The sequence below is a fragment of the Haliotis rubra genome, unplaced genomic scaffold (genome assembly GCF_003918875.1).
Source record: "Haliotis rubra isolate DU_JTF1 unplaced genomic scaffold, ASM391887v1 Scf218, whole genome shotgun sequence".
NCBI classification, from domain to species: Eukaryota; Metazoa; Mollusca; class Gastropoda; order Lepetellida; family Haliotidae; genus Haliotis; species Haliotis rubra.
In genome coordinates this window covers 1097987-1119174 of record NW_025766203.1, presented here as the reverse complement: position 1 = coordinate 1119174, position 21188 = coordinate 1097987, and the positions used below count along the sequence as shown (strand labels likewise).

The 21188-nt window shown below is 41.8% G+C and overlaps 1 protein-coding gene across 3 annotated transcripts in view; it reads left to right on the top strand.

Moving 5' to 3' along the window:
• LOC124277099 (matrix metalloproteinase-2-like) overlaps nucleotides 1-21188 on the top strand; it is a 77023-nt gene that overhangs the window by 34588 nt on the left and 21247 nt on the right. For all 3 annotated transcript variants that reach the window (XM_046712755.1, XM_046712753.1, XM_046712754.1), the window contains exon 2: nucleotides 14081-14349. In XM_046712755.1, coding sequence (XP_046568711.1) covers nucleotides 14138-14349 — 212 coding nt within the window. In that variant the 5' untranslated portion in view covers nucleotides 14081-14137. The remainder of the gene's footprint in view (nucleotides 1-14080; nucleotides 14350-21188) is intronic.

Below are 21188 nucleotides of genomic sequence, written 5' to 3'. Positions count from 1 at the left end.
GTTACATCCAACCAAATTACATGACTTTTTTTTGTTAAAAGAACTATTATAAAATTTAAACCGTATCAAATATATCACAACTGATTTTCTGTTTCGGTTCGTTACATTTTAGCAACCATCATCATTATCCATAGACCGGCATTCAGAACGGAGTGAGTGAGTTTAGTTTTACGCCGCACTCAGCAATATTTCAGCTAAATGGCGGCGGTTTGTAAATAATCGAGTCTGGACCTGACAATCCAGTGATCAACAGCATGAGTATCGATCTGCGCAATTGGGAACCGATGACATGTGTCAACCAAGTCAGCGAGCTTGACCACCCGATCCCGTTAGTCGCCTCTTACGACAAGCATGGGTGACTGAAGATCAATATTCTAACCCGGACCTTCACGGGTTTCAGAACGGAGAATATTTAGATTTCATAAACAAACTATAAACAATACAGTACAATAAAGTAAGAACTCACTAAAATAGATGTCTCTAATTTTAACCGTAATTCGTTATATGCAGTTCGAATAAAATCTACCACGGTCGGGACAAAACGAGTTCACTATATCCAACAGTTCGTACAAGGGTGTTCGTTATAAACGTAGCTTACTGTAGAAAAAATATATGGTGATGATACGTGTCACCATAATTGTCAGTTAGAGCATGAGCGATTGACCAGGAACAATATATTTATCTGTGTTTTCTCAATTTTCTCTATATATACAGCATTCAATTACAATACAGTAGCGTAACAGACAGTTCAAACAGCGCAAACACAGATTGTGATTATATACACTTATGCAGGTTTACGGCAGGGCGGTATCCTTGCTCATTTGCTTTTCAACTTCAATGTCCACATACATTTATGCTAGCGGTCATGTGAAAGGGTTTCTTTGAGGGTAAACCTGATACTGCTCCCTGGAACTAAATAAGCATAAACACCCCCTGGCCATGTCACTGACCACGTCGTCGCCTCGTTACAGCTGGCATACATTAGTGGACAAGTTTACATCTTGGCAGCGTGCGTACCGAGCGCTGGTGCTGACCTAGTGACTTAGTGTTGACCTATTCGACAGAACCGATCCAACATGATGTTGTGTATGTTATATATGTAGACACAAGTGTAGGCAGTACTGGAGGAATATGAACTCTGGATGTGAGGGAGCACTTACCTAACAACCTAGTGGGTGGGGCTGCTTCAGTTGAAGCTTCAAAATTGTTTTGTTTTTTTTCTGAAAAGAGGCCTAGGTGTCCAGACTGGGTTCCTCACCATGAAAGTGGATTCGAATCCCAGATCGAACCCAACCTCATAAATCTGGCAAATTTGTATTAGCTTAGAATTTTTTTTGCGAAATATGTAATTTTTAGTTTCAGTTCACTATATGTAGGCGACTCATTGGTAGATAATGATGCATATAAAAGTATAATTATTCAAATACCATCCCAAACATGAATATTTATAATTTATGAACAGTAGACTACTCAGTTTGATGTGGTTCCAACCAAAGAGTAAGAGGCCAGACGTATGTTCTTGCTTCTTTTGATACAACGCATGCAGAGGTTCCGGGGTATTTTGTAATTGCAACAAGTTTTGCTCACACATTCCATATTGAAGGGAAATGTCACAATAATGTTTCATGGCATATGCCCAATATAGCAATACTTGTCCTTTCACTCATGAACTACCGTTGACATTTACGAATGACTCAATCTTGACCTCAAAACGCTCCAAATTTGGCAACGTTACAATCAACTAACATGTGAGCCATTCTGGCGATCATCCGCGAACTTCCGTCGACAACCGGAACCCAGGTATGGTTCTCGTTTCCCAATGTTCGCCAGAAATCTTCCACATCTCGTAAGATATAGCGTAACCTCAGAGCCTCCATCAGTACCTAGTCTCTGCCCAATCTGAACGTCATTGCCCGATGATTGGCGGCCGTCCAACAATGCAGTACACAAGACTGGATGTATAACTTGTATAGCACATGTTATTGTAGCCAACAGATCTACACGGAAGGGGGTGTAACTGTTGTTGTGTTAGGATGCAGGTATTATCGGTGATTATGTCACCTTGGGGGTTCCCGTGGCGGCAATGGTAATAGCGATGAAAGTGCAACATAATCCGCGCTCGTTGTGGAGGTGATGTATTGGCCGTATCTGATGAATGTCAGAAATGTTATGAAGTGCAATTCAGTATTCGATAACAGCACCGCAAAGTGCATATGGTGCAGTATTAATAGACGAGCACTCAGTCGCTCAATCCATCGCATTTCGACGTTCAGAGATGAGTCTCACAGACCTAGGTTCGAGTTCCATATTCGCTTTGTTAATGGGTCTGATTCTTTACGCTGTACCATTTCTTGTGAATTCAGCTCACGAATACTTCTTAACACAAGGAGGGGCGGTGGTTAAAGTGTTCGCTCGTCGCGCCGAAGACCCGGGTTCGATTCCCCACATGGGTACAATGTGTGAAGTCTATTTCTGGTGTCCCCGCCGTGATATTGCTGGAATATTGTAAAAAGGGAACGTAAAACTGAACTCACTCAATGGTAAATACAGGAAATAAAATACTTGTAAAGTTTTTTATACGAACACTATTATGGTTTTACATGATGAATCTACGTACAAAACCAATGTTACGTGAATCCTGCATGTCTCATTACAGTGTACCGGATACATTCTAAATAAACCTCTGATTCCCGAATTCTTGAATCTGTTAATGGCGATTTCAGATATTCCAAGACACTTACGACAATGTACCAAATGTTATATTTGGGATTGCACGTTCTCAATAAAGTACAGTTTCTAGTACTTTAGTTGGGTTGAGTCCCATTCGGGATTCGAACCCACACCCTTAGAGTCAGGCACCTAACCCACTCAGCCAGCGCAGCTTACGACAATGATTTGTTAATCCTGTAAAGTGTCAGTCCGGAAGTATTACAAGTCATAATTGCATAAGCCCCTTCATGCAGCCGTTGGAATTTACGACTTAAATCTTTTCAAGTCAGTATCAGTAATATATATTTGCGAAGAAGACTGATATCAATCCCAGTAGGTTTCAGCAAGAGTATCTAAAAGAAGAAGTTTTTCTATTTTTCACTAGGGTCTGAGAGACAGACTAATTTCCAAGTAACGTCACGTCAACTATAAATATCTGATTCATAAATCTTTCATTCCGCGTTACTACGGTCAGCCTGTTTGGACTGTAGTATAACCCCCCGGATATATTCATTGAGGGTTTGCAAACGTAATAACAATGGTCGCGTGCCCCGGCTGCCCGATCCTGTTACCAGGTGTGAGTTCACCTTCAACTCCCCACACCACATTTCGGTTTCTACGGCTATGAGTGAAGCCTAAATGTCAGAGTGAGGAAAATAGCTTTTCGGGCGGAAACTTCAAAGGATTCCATGACTGATTCATTTTCTGCGCAGATGTGAACGTTGGCCTGAAGAACCGAGTTACTACACGCCGTTACCTGTACCAATATAAGGGAGGTAACCGCTGGGGATAACTAACGGAATTACTGACCCGGAAATTTGACCCAGCCGTCAATGTCAGCCATCGTTGAAAGCGTTACGGACTGTACGCGTCCATTGTTTGGCACGTGGCTGGTTGTCGTCGATAATCAAATGTATTTGTCACGGTTTCTATCGAGGTATTAATCACGGGGATGTTGATCCTGGACTGAAAAGACGCTCGTCATCCGTGTTTGAGAAAGCAATTGGAGACAAAAACGTCCCATTCAGCGTGTATTTCGCGCTGTTTCACAATATAAGCCCCTTATTGAGAACACTTCAGAACAAATTACATTATGCGAACTATTTTTGGAATCTAAATCTCAATATTGCAAATGTTTAATGATAGCAAGCTTTAGGAAAGCTGAATCTATTTTAGTTGTTTTTTTCATCGCCGCAAAACGTTAAGAATTTTGATCGATGTTTGTTTTCGAAATTACACTTTCACTTGTTTGTTTTTTAAAAGCGTTGATAAACATCTGCGCAGCTTTAATCGATGTTTTGCATTCGGAAGCAAAGTTTCTTCAGATGCTTAATCGGAACAATGCAGAAAAAATAGTGGCTTTTGTCTGTTTAGCGACTAGGTTTTTGACACAGTACTTGAGACAGTACCACATCCCAAGGAAATTGCTATCTTGAAGATCTCAATGACCAGAAATGACCAATATCCTGCAACCCACGACATCCAGCCTGTGCACGGCCCAGTAGACACCGTGTGTACGTGAGGGATGAGGTGAGCCAGTCGTGGGATGCTGGGGTCCGCACGTCCACGTACATATCGCTGATGAGGATTCACTCGATACAGGCAATAACAGCTACGTGTGTTTGTTTTTTTATTGGGAATGTCGGGTGACTACTTACATCGAGTTTCATTTAAATCGATATTGCGATATATGTTGGTTTATTGTTTAAGGCCGCACTTAGCAAAAATCCAGCTATATGACGGCGGTCTGTAAATAGTCGAGTCTGGACCAGACAATCCAGTGATCAACAGCATGAGCATCAATGGGAAGGATGTTGGAACGGGAAGGGGAGGTTCAATCTGACGGGGGGGGGGGAATTGTGTCCTTTACTAGTACAGTAGCCTCTCTTTCAACTCGTCATTCCTTATTTTCATTGAATAGACGCCGATGCAATTGCTTTCATTTGTGATATATTTTTCGGTAAACGTTATTAAGCAAGGGTACTTACAGTAGGTGGAGCAAGGAAATTTATACGATTGCAAACGCTCTCAATATCTTTTAAAAATAACAAAGTGATCCTAACTGTTTTGATGACTTCATCACAGCCGTCATGCTCTACTGAAGGCACACGCGTCAAAGCGATGACAAAAAGTACACACGATATGAATCACAACGCACAATTGATTAGACTGTGAAACAAAGCCAAGACGCATGAGTCACAGGCACTGTCTGAGTCGACAGATGCTTGTTCTCTCCCTGTCGGGGGTGGCTGTAATACCCGCACTGGGTAGACAGGGGGTGGGGCGGGCAGTAAGGAGATCACAGGCCTTGTGCTCGGAGTTTTCAGTGGAATAATGAGGGGTAGCGTCGTGTCTCGCAGTCCCTGGACCACATTATTTTCTATACTGCCTAGCCCTCCCTGCAATGATATAGCCCTGAATGAAGCATCTAGATTTCTGAATTTCCCATCAAACTGGGGTTTATTTATTATTATCACAATTATATATATTCAGAGACTAAGCGTTAGTCTAGGGTTAGCGTTGTAGCTGCTCATGGTAAAATCTTGGTTATGTTTAGTACAACAAACGCACAGCAGTTACAGTATACCTACTAAGGGCTCTGAATGGCCATATGGTTTTGAATGAAAACCGCATGTGCACGATTTTTGATGTAAACAAACTACTAGCAATGCATAAAGAGTAACCCCAGCGTACCGAAAAGTCGATCGATTACCCAAGGAAAGGGCATTATTACGTCACCTGTTATTACCTGGTGGTGCATTAGTTAGTTGTTTTTAACTCTTTTGTTCAAACTAATTATTTCAGGTGTCACTCTTTTGCTTCCAATCAATGAATTATCGCAAGTGTTCCTGAAGATCAAAACAATACATCTAATCCAAAGGATTTTACTCTCTACAAAACTGTCCGGTATATCGAGGTTCTTTTGTATAGTGATTGAGTTATCTTAGATGAAGACAGATCGCAGGCTGGCGTAAATATATCACTGTTTAATAACCATTACAACCTCAATTCTTTACCAAAATATTTGGTAAGTGAGTATTTGTGCAAGTGGCACACTCCCTACTTAGAACTCCAAAGCTTTCTATATCTCCACAGGAGCTCTGACGCACACGAACCAGAAACTGGAGATATACCTAATTACTTACTACTAAAACAAACAGTTTAGGAAAAGCCTCTTTTCTCACAACTCTCCTGACCTAGCTTGGATAGTTCTAGGGTCTGCATTTCACTGATAACGGGGATGAAAGGGAGATAACTGCCCCAGGCGATAATGCGATCCATTCACCTGGTCCTTGTAAGTCATCTGCACACGTGTATCACATTAAATTTGCTGGCATATGTTTATAACACACTATATGTTAGCCTGCACAACTTAACCTATGTGATTGGTGTGTGGATTAGTTTAATGCGCTCCGTCATTAGTGCTTTCTATGGCACTTCCGGCAACATCATTCGATATGGGAGGTCAAAGTTGGAACCCTTTGTCAGTCAAGGTCATACGGCTATCAAGATGGAGGCATGTCGGAAAGATAGTGGTCTGATATTTCTTTGAATATCGGAGACTGCCAAGAGAGATCGTGGGCATATTATTTTGGGAGAAATATTTCTGATAACTCTTAGTATAAACACACTATATAGTGAGACCATACGCGCCCCGGGTGAAAGATAAAAAAATATACATTCTCTTGCTCCGTCTCCACACCAGATGTTTGCTGTCCGTTTGGGTTTTGTCTTGGTGCTAGCTTAATCTTTGAAAAAAAATATAATTTGATCGAAACCAGTAATGACAGAAAGGAACCCCACTCAGATAATTAGACCTGCTTCATTCAATGCTATGGGATTAAAGGCTTAGCAGATGGGAAAATAATGTTCAAATACTGTGAGACAACTCTTTAAATGTAAATAACCACTGCCTCTTCTGTTGGTGTGGCAGTGACGTCTGTATTGATATTCAACAATTACGACCCGGTATACTGGCGATGATAAGCTCCCTTATCAAAAGTTTAACACTGACCACTTTAGCTCGTAATGTACCAATGGTTTCCAAGACTACGACCTGGGCGGTTTCGCGGTTTGGGATGCAGTCATGGTTTAACGGGGTTTGTCGTGTGAGAGTTCTTGCAGTCGACGATGACCCCTGACAGCTCCTCATTGGGGGGTAGTGATGGCAGAGGAAGAACCTGCTGGGACACAATCTGCATCACCAGTGTGGCAGATCTGCCACTTCTGGAAGGGGTATAGTATTCGTACTCAGTGGCACTTTAATGGTCAGAATGGTCATGCTTGGTGACTTGGTTGACAGCATGGCGGCGTGCTCTGACACGGATCATTGCACACTGAGTTATCCATACTGATAGCTGGATTCCCTTGTCCAGACTGGGTGCCGTTGTATGGCAGGAGTATTACTGGGCGACCAATAGATACCTCCTCATCTCTACGAAACGTGCTGGAGAGGATGGTGCTGCAGATTGTACATGATATGGCGTACTTTTATTATGAACACCCGATGTCATCACTGATTTTCATATGCCTTAAAACAGTATAAGAATCTATACCGAAACGTCGATATTGTGAACAAAGTTGATCATCCATAAAGTTTTGTCATCACCGACTTTCTGCATTCCATTCATAAAAACATCATAAACTATTTGCCATTTACGATCTGTGGAATTAGAAGTTCAGATACTCCAGAATGAAATTGTCGACATTCATGAGTAAAAGATATACAACCCAGATAAAATCAGGGGCAAAGTGTACACACTTGAGCTGTGATATGCAGTGGCGTATCCAGAGGGGGGAGGTGGGGGTGGGGTGTGTTTCACACGCACACACACCATTTTGAAAACGACGAAAGACCACTTTGAAGTTAATGTTTTACAATGGCCACCCCCAACCCCACCCCCACCCTGAACATTTCTGGATCCGCCTATGATATGTGTGAGGGAATCGGCAAAACTCCTCATGATGCAATGTGAAAAACACCTAAACGAACATAACAAGTCGCAGAGATAGTGTTATCCCCCCCAGGGTTATTATCTTTGTGTCACAAGCCAATTTGCTAAACAAACACCGTCAATGCGGTGAATAATTCGAAGCAATTTTCAAGCAGGGTGAGATATTTATACACCTTGGTGATGTCACCTGGCTCCAAGGCTATGCTCAGAGTCTGTGGATGTGCAGAAATGTGCATTTAGCATGGACAAGTCTAAATAAACGGGGGCAAATGGGGCGGTAATGTAGTATAGTGGTTAAAGCATTTGCTCGTCAGACCCACGTGCGATTCCCTACAAGGGTACAATGTGTGAAGCCCATTTCTTGGCTGGGCTGGTCCCCCACCGTGATATAGCTAGAATATTGCTTAAAGCGGCGTAAAACAAAACTCATTCACTTAGTCACTATAGGGACACTATTATATGTGTATCTAGAAGTAATATTTAAACTAATAATTATTGCATGAGATACTTGTGCAAGCCTGCCACAGCTGTTTCAGCTTCTATTCCAACCTCCTGTCTTACTCACGACTGGAGAATTTCATTCACCTGGTCGCACCATGTGCTTGTCGGAGCATAGTGCTAGTCGTGGCAGTGTTCGCAGAAAACTGGCGTCTTATTTATTTCCCTTATAATTGGATCTGTATCCTTGCGTGGATGAGCACATGTCTGTCTCCAGCTGCAGGTAATGCATCCATCAGAAGTAGGATTCATCTCACACCGCATCCCTCAAGGCCAATACCGGAAGCCATACTTCTACATCTCCGACATGCGAGAGTGCTATCACGTGATGTCTTTACTTCCGGTGGAGTGACGTTAGTTACCTAATGACTGATGTTCAAAGCAATTTCCAGCCCATTATTATGGGATTTCTCCTGCTTCATGTTGAAGAATCGTGTTCGATACCTTGCCGAGATCATTATTTGATTGTTACCACGAATTTATTACTAAAACGGCGCATAACATACGAATTTGTAACTGTTATACAAATGAAAACATCGTTTGGTGTTTCTGTTTACAAAATGCTAAATTGGCATGTCCGTAATTCTGAAACCATTAAACATCATCGTACAGATAAATTACATGATCATTATCCACCCCGCGTCTGCATTGACAGCCTGTTGATGTGTTCCGTAAGCAGCTCACGTCTCCGTCACCGAGGTGCTGTCAGCCATGTTGGGAATGTCTAAACCTGCCATACTAACCCTGACATCTCTGATAACGGTTGTGGATTGTTTCCTGTATTGAGTTACGTCTGTACGGGGGAGGAATGAACATAAGGTGGCGGTTACGTGAGGACACATGAACACGAGGCACGTCTTGCAATAATGACTGTTTGTAGTTTTACCTTCTTTGAGTGACCCGTTTGTAGTTGATGGTGTTTCTAGACTAACGCTTAGTCTCCGATTATTCTAGACTAACGCTTAGGCTCCGTGTAATGTTGATGGTAACAAATGCTCCAATTCCAAGTGAAAAGGAGCCACAGTGAAATAACAGATTCTAGACCTGTGTATTTAAATCTAAACTTGGTTCGGTTTGGTTCAGGGCTTTAGCATTGCAGGAAGGACTTATTGGTAGGGGAAATAACGTGGTTCATGGACTGTGAGACAGACTACGCTGTCCCTCATTATTCCACTGAAGACTCCGAACATTAAGCCTGTGATTTCCTATTGCCCGCCTCACTCCCTGTACGGGTTACTAGTTGTTTCCCTGCTCTCAATAGTACTGCTACTGAAACTACTTCGACGCCTTATGCTACCATTATCGCGTCAACGTCTGCTACTACAGAGACTACGCTGGAGGAGAGGGAAACCCACTTGAAGACGTTCTCTGTAAATCTGACACGTTCGAATCCCGGTTCATCGCGTGTGTAGGTTTGTCAGCACCACACCCGTGCCCAAGAGTTTGCATGAGTCAAAGATCAACATCATGCTATGATCACACATTGAACTGAGACGTCGTGTGCTAACTGAGATAATGTTCAAAGCGGTGTTAACCCAAGCTCACTCAACCACCACAACATCCACTTTATAATAATGAGGGGCGGTGGGGTAGCCTAGTGGTTAAAGCGTTAGCTCGTCACGCCGAAGACCCGGGTTCGATTCCCCACATGGGCACAATGTGTTAAGCTCATTTCTGGTGTCCCCCGCCGTGATATTGCTGGAATATTGCTAAAAGCGGCGTAAAACTAAACTCAGTCAGTCAGTTATAATAATGAAATCTAAGCCACTGTTAACAATGTATAAACGTGTATATAGAGTAATGCCCACTAATTTATGGACACCATTCTTCACTGTTAATTAATAAAATAAAGATGCTTTAAATTCTATTTTGAAAAACTAACAGCTTATGCCATATAATTGTAGCCATGATCACACGAAAGCTGGAACTGCAACACGACGTCGCATCTCACGAGTACATCAATCAACCTGAGGCTAGCTTGGTAGGGGTAGCCCCTCGGTTTATGATTCGATTCTCTACATGGGTAGAACGTTTTGGTGCCCAAGTCTGTACGCTTTTTATGCCCATTTCTATTGAACGCCGAGGTGACAACACTGGAATAGTCCTAGAAGCGGCATAAAACAATACTCACTGAAGTACCAGTTCACATTGGCGATACCATCCCTGTTCTTTATCACTTCTAAGCGACTGTGACCACCAAAGGTCGGTTATCTATCTGCCAAGTGTCAGCTGTCGCTACAGAACGGGAGCGGTGGAATAGCCTAGTGGTTAAAGCGTCCGTTCGTCACACCGAAGACCCAGGTTCGATTCCCCATTTGGGTACAATGTGTGAAGCCTGTTTCTGGTGTCCCCCGCCGTGATATTGCTTGAATATTGCTAAAAGCGGCGTAAAACCGTACTAACTCACTCACTCACTCACTCACTACAGAGCGTGTTGTCACAGCTAAACAAGTTCTGTCAGTGTTATCCAGTCGCTGCCAATTTGCCCAAATTGTTGAAATTGTTTTCGTCAAATTTGTCCGAGACGTGTAAAAGGAGGACAAACCCCTTCGTCTTCGTCGCCAGAGACAGCCGGCACAAGGGGTCGGAGTGCCTGTAAACGCTGCCTGCGCTGTAATAAGATTAAAGTGCTTGACTTTAACTCATCTCCTGCCTCTCCAGCTCAAGCACTGGTTTGATCACCGCCGAGTCTCTCCGTGCTAGTCGATAGTAATTTACTGAGCTAGGCAGACAAACTCGCAGCAAATTGGCAACTGGCTTTGACCCTGATTTACAAGTACAGTATAATCATTCCGCTAATATCAGACGCGGTTTTGACCAGCTTCTGATCGGGACACTTGTTAGTGTGATCGCGGTGTCATTAGGGACGTTCAGCGTTCTCTTTAAAGTTGATAAAATTTGTTTTAATCAAATGCTTTCGTTTAAATAATGAGAAATCCTGACTGAACGAATCCGTGATGAATATAACTGTTTCGGCTTCAGAGTCGTAATTCAGGATCGTTTAGAAAGCGGTCCTAAAGACTTAGAATGTTGTTTTTGTTGGTATTTAAGGCATGAAAACGTGAAAACATAAAATAATTCATTTCAACTAAATAGTTTTTTTTAAAATGTGGAAGTTTGCGGTTAGGCGTGAAATTAGCCTGTCATGCTGTTTTCCAAGGGAAGACCACTCTTACTGCCTTGTTGCGACAGCTGTTTGAAAAACTGGGTCAGCCGTTCGGAGCTGTGAGGCAACACACAGGCAAATAGTAGCGCAGTTAGGGTTGCGCAACAAAGAGAACATGACCAGTCTTTCCATATGCGAGCGAAGGGAGCAAAGGTTGACAATAAATGAAATCTCCATCGTATTATGTGTATTTGCAATAATGTTTGTCTCACGATTGAACGGACCATCGTTAAATACTGCAACGTATTTCTCAACCTACAGCTGAGATTTAAAACATAAACTTCTTAATGCAGCCAGCTATCTAAAATAACACTGACATTGCAATAACTCATGTATTGATATATGTACCTCAATAAACACGTGCTATTTGTCGTGTATGTTGTTCACTGTTCAAGGCGATAGGTCAAGTGGGAAAAAGGTATATCCCCCAATGGCAACAATTAACTTTGAAGCATACCGACACTGACAGATAAGCGTCGTCTCGAAAAGTATTACAGCGCTGTTCTCCGATAACGAGACAGCGAATATTCGTCCTACAGAAGGCCTTAGGCTGTATTTCTATTCATGCACCCGTCACACCCAGGGTAATCTGTAGAAGGTTGTACAGATCCTGACGAGACATCAGTATATACCTCGTCCATTAACAAAAGTTGAATAGGGGCGGTGGGGTTGCCTAGTGATGAAAGCGTTCGCTCGTCACGCCGGAGACCCGGGTTCGATTCCCCACATGAGTGTGAAGCTCCTCTCCCCCACCCCCACCCCACCCCCTCCCCCCACCCCTTGATATTGCTGGAATATTGCTAAAAGCGGCGTAAAACCAAACTCACTCACCCAGTTGACTTGGTAACTGGCTAGTTAACAACGTGTTTCAATAATTCTGGTTAGTTTTAAATTCTACAGTAAACATTAATACATACACACGCACGCCCACACGCACATAAATACATACATACGTAGTCTTGGAAGTTATTTCAGGATCGTGTATATTGCTACATACAAAAGTGTCAGTTATGCCTTTATACTGATCGCTGTGGCATCTCAAAGCCTACAGCTTTAACATGTATGTAAATTGTGGAAACTGATATGAAAATCATCGTTAAATGATCGTTAGCGTCGAAACTGCTCATATACACCGATAATCACTAGTATTGGTCGCAAGTGCTATTCGCCCCCAAGACGGCAAGATTACATATGATTTCAAGCAAGTCCAGAGAATTATTTTAACATCCAAGGAAGCCACCACGTATTTTTAGTCATGAATTACACATCTCTAAGATCGTACTTTATCTGTTCACAGCTATTAATGTCTTTGGGTCTGTAGACAAAACCCCTTCTTCCTCCACGACCACTTCGTTGCCTAATTGACTTTCTGAATTGAAGCAGTGTTATTAGATCTGTCTTTAACTTAAGACTCATTCACAAGATCGATCGTCCAATTCACACCAATGTTCTAAACGTATTGGATAAATTGTGGTTTTCTAAAGAGTTGAATTGCTTTACGTGACTGGACGAGATTCCACTTACGAACCAGCTTCTTTGGGCCCGAGAGAGATTACGGGAGGATCGTTAGGATCGTTAATGCGATGTCTGGCGATGTAGTTTTATGTAATTCCATTACGTCTTCAAGTGCACGAAAACAGTAACACCATGCTTGGATCGTATGTATTGAACTTATTCGATGCTTTGAAATGTTCTGACTGTCCGTACAGATTGCTACAAACGTTAAATAATAGCATGTTTTCTGTCGATGAATTTGATACATGCACATTTAAATGTAACTAAATGACAGTTGTGCTGAATATTATATCAGTTGCACTACGAGATTCAGTGGAGGGATTATCTTTAATACCACGGTGTTGTGGTGATGTAGAATTATCGGGAACAACCATGCAATGGCCTTCGCTGTTTACAATGTTGAGTGTTTCCTGTTTTCGACATAGCTGTCTAGTACATGCATCCCTGTAGGATGCAGAGACGGATAGCTACACTTCCTGACAATGTGCAGCCTCTTGTCACTAACACGTTGGGCTTGTTCTCATATACCCAACTACAAAAGAAACGCGTCTTTTTGCTAAATCAGTTTATATTAACTAATTAACTCTCGGGATACATTATCCCATACAAATCTTGAAAAGAATTATTTGTGCTGCAGACTGGTGGAGAAACAGAAATTATTCGACTAAAAAGTATAGACTATCAAATAGTTGCCGGTCAAGCCAATGAATTATATACGACGAGTTCCATGAATACAGGTTAACTGGTCAATGCAGTTCAACTGGCAGGGCAAAGGTCTTTTCAAAACCATCATGGACAGTTCACCTACAATATGACATACATGTACAACCGAAATAAGGCGCTTATCAAACGTTGATGAAACGGATAAAATGTTTATTACTTTTTACCTCTTTCACTATCAATGTAGACTATTTGCGGCAGAGAGGCAAGAGTAAACGATTGACATGACCTAACTGATCACGAAGTTATTTAGTATGTATATATCTTGAAATACATTCAATAGTATATGCATTGTCTTTGCGTTTGAGAGTTCAAAGGGCGGTGGGGGTAGCCTAGTGGTTAAAGCGTTGGCTCGTCACGCCGAAGACCCGGGTTCGATTCCCCACATGGGTACAATGTGTGAAGCCCATTTCTGGTGTCCCCCGCCGTGATGTTGCTGGAATATTGCTAAAAGCGGCGTAAATCCAAACTCAGTCAGTCAGTCAGTGAGAGTTCAAATTGACTTGTTATTTTCCAGGAATACCTCGCAAAGTTCAAGTACCTGTCAGGTCCAAGCCAGGAGACAGGGAACCTCATGTCCCAGAAAGACATGACAAGGGCCATCAAGAACTTCCAGAGAGTCGGACGGATACCGGAGACAGGCATCGTGGACCAGAGGACCATCGAGTTGATGCAGAAACCCCGATGCGGGAACAGCGACGAGAACCTCTCCGATGCTGTACGTCGACGGAGGAAGAGATACTTGTTGGCGCCGACGAAGTGGGAAAAGAAAAACCTCACATTTAAGTAAGTAGTGTACTCCACAGTAATGTATTCAATATTTTCTGCGACCGTCGCCTAGACGCGAAACATTCGCGAAGGATTCGCGGCGCGGTGGTGATGGAAGGGAAGGTTTCCTATTGATGTGAATGTATCTATCTATGTTATAGTTGAGACAGGACCCGTTTAGTATGTGCAGGTCGACTATTTCAAACGGACGCCTTTCCTGCTTGGGATTTTAAGTAACCAAATTTATGTTTCAAAAAGATATTTGTTGTTACCCTGCCTGGCGCTCGACGTAAGGGGATAAAACGGAGACTGGTCGGCGTTCGACGTAAGGGGGTAAAACGGAGACTGGTCGGCTCGGAGTCAATACGTCTGAGTGTTGGATTAATGTATAAATGATTCAATCGGTATGTGAATTGGGGAGCGGTAGGAAATTGATTATAGTAAAATCATGAAATTCTACATGAATCAATAACGCACGCATGCACATACAAACACATACGTACACACATTCATATTGTAACTCCATTTCCCTTGAGCGCGTTTATTACCCAATGCTGTATAAAAGGGGCGGTTTTGCAATACGATGCTCAGCTACATTAATTTCATTCACGTCCTTGTTTCGCACACATGGTTGCAGACCCTGAAACAAATATATAAGTTCACGAGGAAGGCTATACTCTGGCAAATCTAGATCTAATTCCTGAAAAAATAACAACAGTTAACCTGCTTCTTTCACCACCTGTTGACCTGGTATGTGCTACCTTTATCTTGATGGACACGTATGTAAACTGCAGGTAACATTTAATGTAATAGGTCTCTTTATGAGGAAGTGTCATAATGAAATCCCAAAATGTTTTTCGTTTGAGACATAATGATAACGACGTATCTTAACAACGTATACCCTGGTAGATTAACAAAATGACTGGTCAGTATTATAGATATTTTCGAACTTTGGTGAAAGATTTATTTATAATTCTGAAGCCATTGTATATTAATATATATATTTAGAACCAAGTGTTGACCATATTTGGTAGCGAGGCAATAAGGAAGCATCACACGTGATCAAACAATACAAGCACTTATACAGGCATGACCTAATATGGAAAGTGCGGCCATGTTTTAGAAAAAAGTAATATTAACACCACAAGCGCAAGTGCTAAAAAGCGATTTGAATCTTTCCTAACTCAACCGATTCATTTGAATGAAATTCCAACTGTTCGGTGGCACAAATCTGTCGAAATAGGTCAAGTCAGGCAACCTGCCCTCAGATGTAGCTAGCTTCTGTTTGTGACCTACTTCCCGGTCGTTTATCTGGAACCAGTAAACAGAAGAAAATGAGGACTGGCGTTCTTCTGCTCACCCTCCTCCCCTCCCCACCTCCCCCGATGGTTTTGGAGAATGGTGTGAGAATCTCTTCCGAGCGTCCCAAAGACGATATAGTATTCCGCCTGGTGAATGAATTTACCCGACATTGACTACCAGACTGCAGTGTTTTATCATGAACTTGGTGTGCATAATTTGGATGATTGGTGACTGAAATACCATTTTGATATTTTACTTTGTGATGTCAGCTGAGCATACACCTACCCTAGCTACAATGTGGGCGACGGACAGATTATGGAATCATGATGTCTTTGATAGAGTCACGATCAAGGGGAACCAGTGCAACCATTTTCTGCCCTGCTTCAAGTAATAAGGGTCTTGTTTACAGCCGTGATAAGTATCATTATGGCGGATTCACATTTCTGAAGATATTTTGTTTGGTTCAAGATCCACGTCTGTTTGGTTAGGTCGCTCTTGAAAGAGCTGTGGTATAATTGTCCAGTTTTCGATCAGCTTTGGTGTCAAATATCAGTGCGGATGTACACAAGGGGGCAACACGACTCGCCCGAGCCGGCAGGAAAACAGCTCTCAGCGTTCCCGTACTCCATTAGTCATCTACGTTATAAACTTATGGGAGAATTTCAAAGCAAATCATTTGCAGCCAATCAGAACGCGTTTCCTGCGAGCTGGCCCCGGTACAGAGGGTATTAATTCTCAAATTTACTTCTTAAATTACATCTGCTTCGTGGGTTCCCACAGCAGACTGTCACAGACCTAGTCGCAGACGACAAAAGGACAGGCGGGAAACTTGGCTGGACATGGAACTGTCTTGGGAGATGCTGTGGAGGTCTTCGCACATGGTTTCGAGGATAGTCGCCTTGAGGTAACATGGCTGCAGATAAATGTGGCGTGTGTCCTTGTTCAGCGTGGTTGTGATGTATGAAGAGTCATCACAACCTGCATGAATGAGGACATGGGCAGACATACAGTCACGGAAAGTCTGGAACCTCTGAAACTACTTCACTGACCTACGGCAGAAGATGATCAACAGGTTTATAACGTAATTAGTGGATGAGAGAGGATGCACGCCTGGCGTGACTTCATTGCCAAGTTTCTGTCTACTGCGTTTCTTTGAGATAATCAAATAGATTCGGAGGCTGTGCCACGTGGTGTGTGAAGGGATCTGTGGCTCTGGTTGTTTCGTTATTGTGTTTGAACAACATCTTAACACCGGGTGTCTTGTGTTGGAGGATTTATTCAGGGTTTGTTCGAAAATGGCGTCGTGTGTCTGTCGTTGAAATTGTCACGTAATTGGTTTCTGAAATACGGCGTAGCATGTTGAAGCTCTTTCAGTTGTCATTCCTGCTACATGTTGACAATGAGCTGTTGTATTGGTTTCGTATCAACATATTCTAGTTTCCTGGTTTCTGTACTTTGTTGATGTCAGCATCCATGTTTTTGGCGGCAAAACAAACGAGTTCCTCTCTTCCCTCATCTCGCCCCCAATCTTAAGGTCAGGTCAACCCTCAGAGCTGGCTTGTAACGATACACCGTACACAGCTACCGTCTCTTAGCGTCAGCTCTCGGCAGTGCTAGGCACCATCCGACCATTCCTTGGTTTAGAATTACGGCTGAAATGAGGCGTGTTCTGACTCTGTGAGGAGATTTATGCCCTACGATAACTTCACATTATGACTCAGCCGTTGCCCTATTGCTTGCCTTTGTGATGAAAGCTGTTCACATATGAAGGTGGTTTATATCAATATATCAAATATATATCTTTGTAACATAGCACTACACTGCACAGTCGACAACAGATGACAAATAGCACTGAACGTGATAGAATACAAAAGTACGAACTCGTAGTAATAGTCTATGCATTTAAATAAAACATTTGCATGTATATTTGAATATATTTGACCGTCGCACTATTAACTGAACGACAGGCTAGGCAAGATTGATCACAAACGACTTACTATTTTCATGAATTATTTGCATAAACGTATATTTGAAAGGATATTGGCACCATGAGCCAAAAGTTCAAATGGTCACAAATGATTTTGAACAGACATGAAAATCCATCAAAACCTGATATATTGAAACTGGCATTTACGTCTAAATATATTTAAGATATTGCACTCAATGTGATGTAATATGACTTGGAACAAACTTGAAACTCTGGTGAACGTTAATACAAATATTCACAAGGACGATTCATGGAACGACACCCACAATGTGAAATATGTATCCGGCAATAGCCATAAAAACACAAACCAGCGACGGCGGCGTACGAGGAACATGGAACCATTTAGCAGAATAGTTTAAATATATCAAATAGAATAGAATAATTATAGGACATTTCACAAATACACCACTAATTTAGATATAAACAGGGACGTTTTGAAGACTGTATGGTGGTACAATAAATGAAGAAAGAAAGATATGAATTTTAGATTTGCGACGACGTGGAACCAAATGCTTGTAAGGAATGCTTGTACTAAGCTGTCATCGAAACACATTGCTGACATACATAATATAATTTTGCTTGTAACAAATAAAACCATTTAAATTGAAAAGGAACCCACGTGAGACCAGAGAACCTGGACTTGCTTCGTTTAGGGCTTTAGCATAACAGGCAGGGCTAGGCTGTAGGGGAAATAATGTGGTTCAGGGACTGTGTTTCATATCATGTGATCTGTGAGCCAAATGATTAAGTTACAGCTATCAGCGAAGATTCCAAGCAATATTTCATATATTCCACACCGGTAGATGTTTGCTTTCGTGAGCTATTTCAGCTATTTTACACACATACGTTTTGAGGCATTTCCGAATTCGTACTTCCGATTATACCCAGTTAACGATAGTTTTTCTCGGGGATATTGTGAAAGTGTCCTCCTGTGTGTGTGTATTGCCAAATTCCGACATGCAGACAGTACCAACAGTTCCTTATCTCGTAGATTTCTTGCAGGGCAGACATGTTTCCATGAACGCGTCTATCACAGTAACCAGGCAACACATGTATCTAAGTTGCTGGGCAAAACAGAAAATAACGTTATCAAAGTGTTACTTGACTGAAAACAGGTGTTCCAAAACCCGCCAAATCACGTCCTGTTCCTTGCGTTATTCTACCCTCCCCTCGTCATCATACCACGTTATATACCCTATCCTCTTGTTCATACCACGTTACATACATTACCCTCGTGTTCATACCACGTTACATACCCTACCCTCGTGTCAATAAAATATACTCTACCGTGTTCATACCACGTTATATACCCTACCCTCGTACGCGTGTTTATACTACGTTATCCATCCTACCCTCGTGTTCATACCAAGTTATACTATATACCACACCCTCGTCTTCATACCCCGTTATATACTCTACCCTCATATCCATAGCAAGGAAAATACCCTACCCTCGTGTTCATACCACGTTATATACTCTACCCTCGTGCTCATACCACGTTATATACCAGGGCGGTGGGGTAGCCTAATGGTTAAAGCGTTCGCTCGTCACGCTGAAGACCCAGGTTCGATTCCCCACATGGGTACAATGTGTGAAGCCCATTTCTGGTGTCCCCCGCCGTGATATTGCTGGAATATTGCTAAAATGGCCGAAAAAAACTCGATCACTCACGTTAAATACCATACCCTTGTCGTCATACCACATTATATACCCTACCCTCGTGTTCATACCACATCACATACCCTACCCTCATACCCATACCACATAAACCCACCCGCGTGTCCGTCCCTTGTTTCACCCCCTATCTCTGTGTCCTGCGGTACTGGTCGGTGGGGTAGCCTAGTGGTTAAGGCGTTCGCTCGTCACATCGAAGGTACGGGTTCGATTCTCCACATGGGTACAATGTGTGAAGCCCATTTGTGGTGTCCCCGCCGTGATGTTACTGGAATATTTCTAAAAGCGGCGTAAAACTACACTCACTTACTCACTCTTGCAGTACTGTTAACAACGTAAAATACATGTGATCCGTCTCATGCGGAATTTGTTAACTCAGATTATTATTAAACCAGTCGCCTTCCCGGGGAACAGATGCCGGATTAAAAATGAGTTCATCACACACAGCTTGTCTGATGACAATGCCTGCATCAAGGTTACATTGACACTGTTTGCATAACAAAGGAAGTAAATGCTCAAACTACATAAACTAACATCTTCACTGATATGTCACAATGGTGTTCAGCACCCAACCAATCTTTCAGATCACATGATAAACACGAACCAACGAGGCCTGTGCTCACAACGAACTTCCGCGTGTGGCGAGCTCTACAGGAAACACCTTGCAGCGGTGTAGTCCATCCACCAAGTACCAACAATGTAGCCTGTGTGTCAGATCGCTAACACCGACGGACCAGCATCCCCTTCGCAAAGTTGACTTCCTGTTGACAGGGGGTACTTCCGTTTGTACTAAGCTGATAAGAGCTCCAAACACACCCCAGCGAAGACTGGTTTCACAGCGCAGTTTTATCTGCACTAGTTAGCGTTCGTGATTGTTCTCACAGTGATTGTGTTCCTAAGTTATAATGCGTTTAATAATTGCCTAGATGCATATATATAATATGAGTTATATTTATTACTTCATGTTATCTGGTTCTTTTTAAAATGGACATTTTGAAAATCAGTTATGTGCACCATGGAACGCGTGAAGATAAGATAAGTTAACATAACATAAGATGAGATAAGATATTTATTGCATAACATTCCATGAAGGAACAGTGGCAATATTCTATACACTGCAAATATAAACACAATATAAAACGTGAAGTATATATTTATATGCGGAGGAAACTATATTAACATGGTATTAGGGTATTCATAATTACTGCAAATCCACGTTACTAATTTGTGATTTATTTAAATATAAACATAACTATTTGACAATCAGTTTTGTGTATCATGGAACGAGTATAAAGTGAAAGCATATGTTTTCAGGCAAAATAGGAAAACGATATCTAAATGGGATTAGCGTATTCATATTTGGTACAAATCCACGTGACCAATATGTTATCTTAAATATAAACATGATAATATGACAATCAGTTTTGTGTATCAAGGAACGAGTGAATAGTGAAACTATATATTATTCATATGCGGAAAAAAGGAAAACTATATCTAAATGGGATTGGCGATCTATATTTAATGCAAATCTATCTGATCCAAAAGTGATTTTATTTAAATATAAGCATGACATAACAATTAGGTTTGTATATCATGAAAGAAAAAAGGTGAAAGTGTACATCAGTATGCCATACAATACACAAAACCATCTAAATTGGATTATCGTATTCATATTCAATGCAAATCTTCCTGACAAGTATGTGATTAAGTTTAAATATAAACATTACATCAAACACTTTTGGTTATCATGAAAGAAAAAGGTTAAAAGTATACAGTGGACTCCCTCTAAACCGACATCCCTCTAATCCGACATTAAATTCCCTGTAAACCGAAATATTTATTTGGTCCCGAATTTGTCTCTATATTATAAAATATCATATAAGAAACTCTCTCA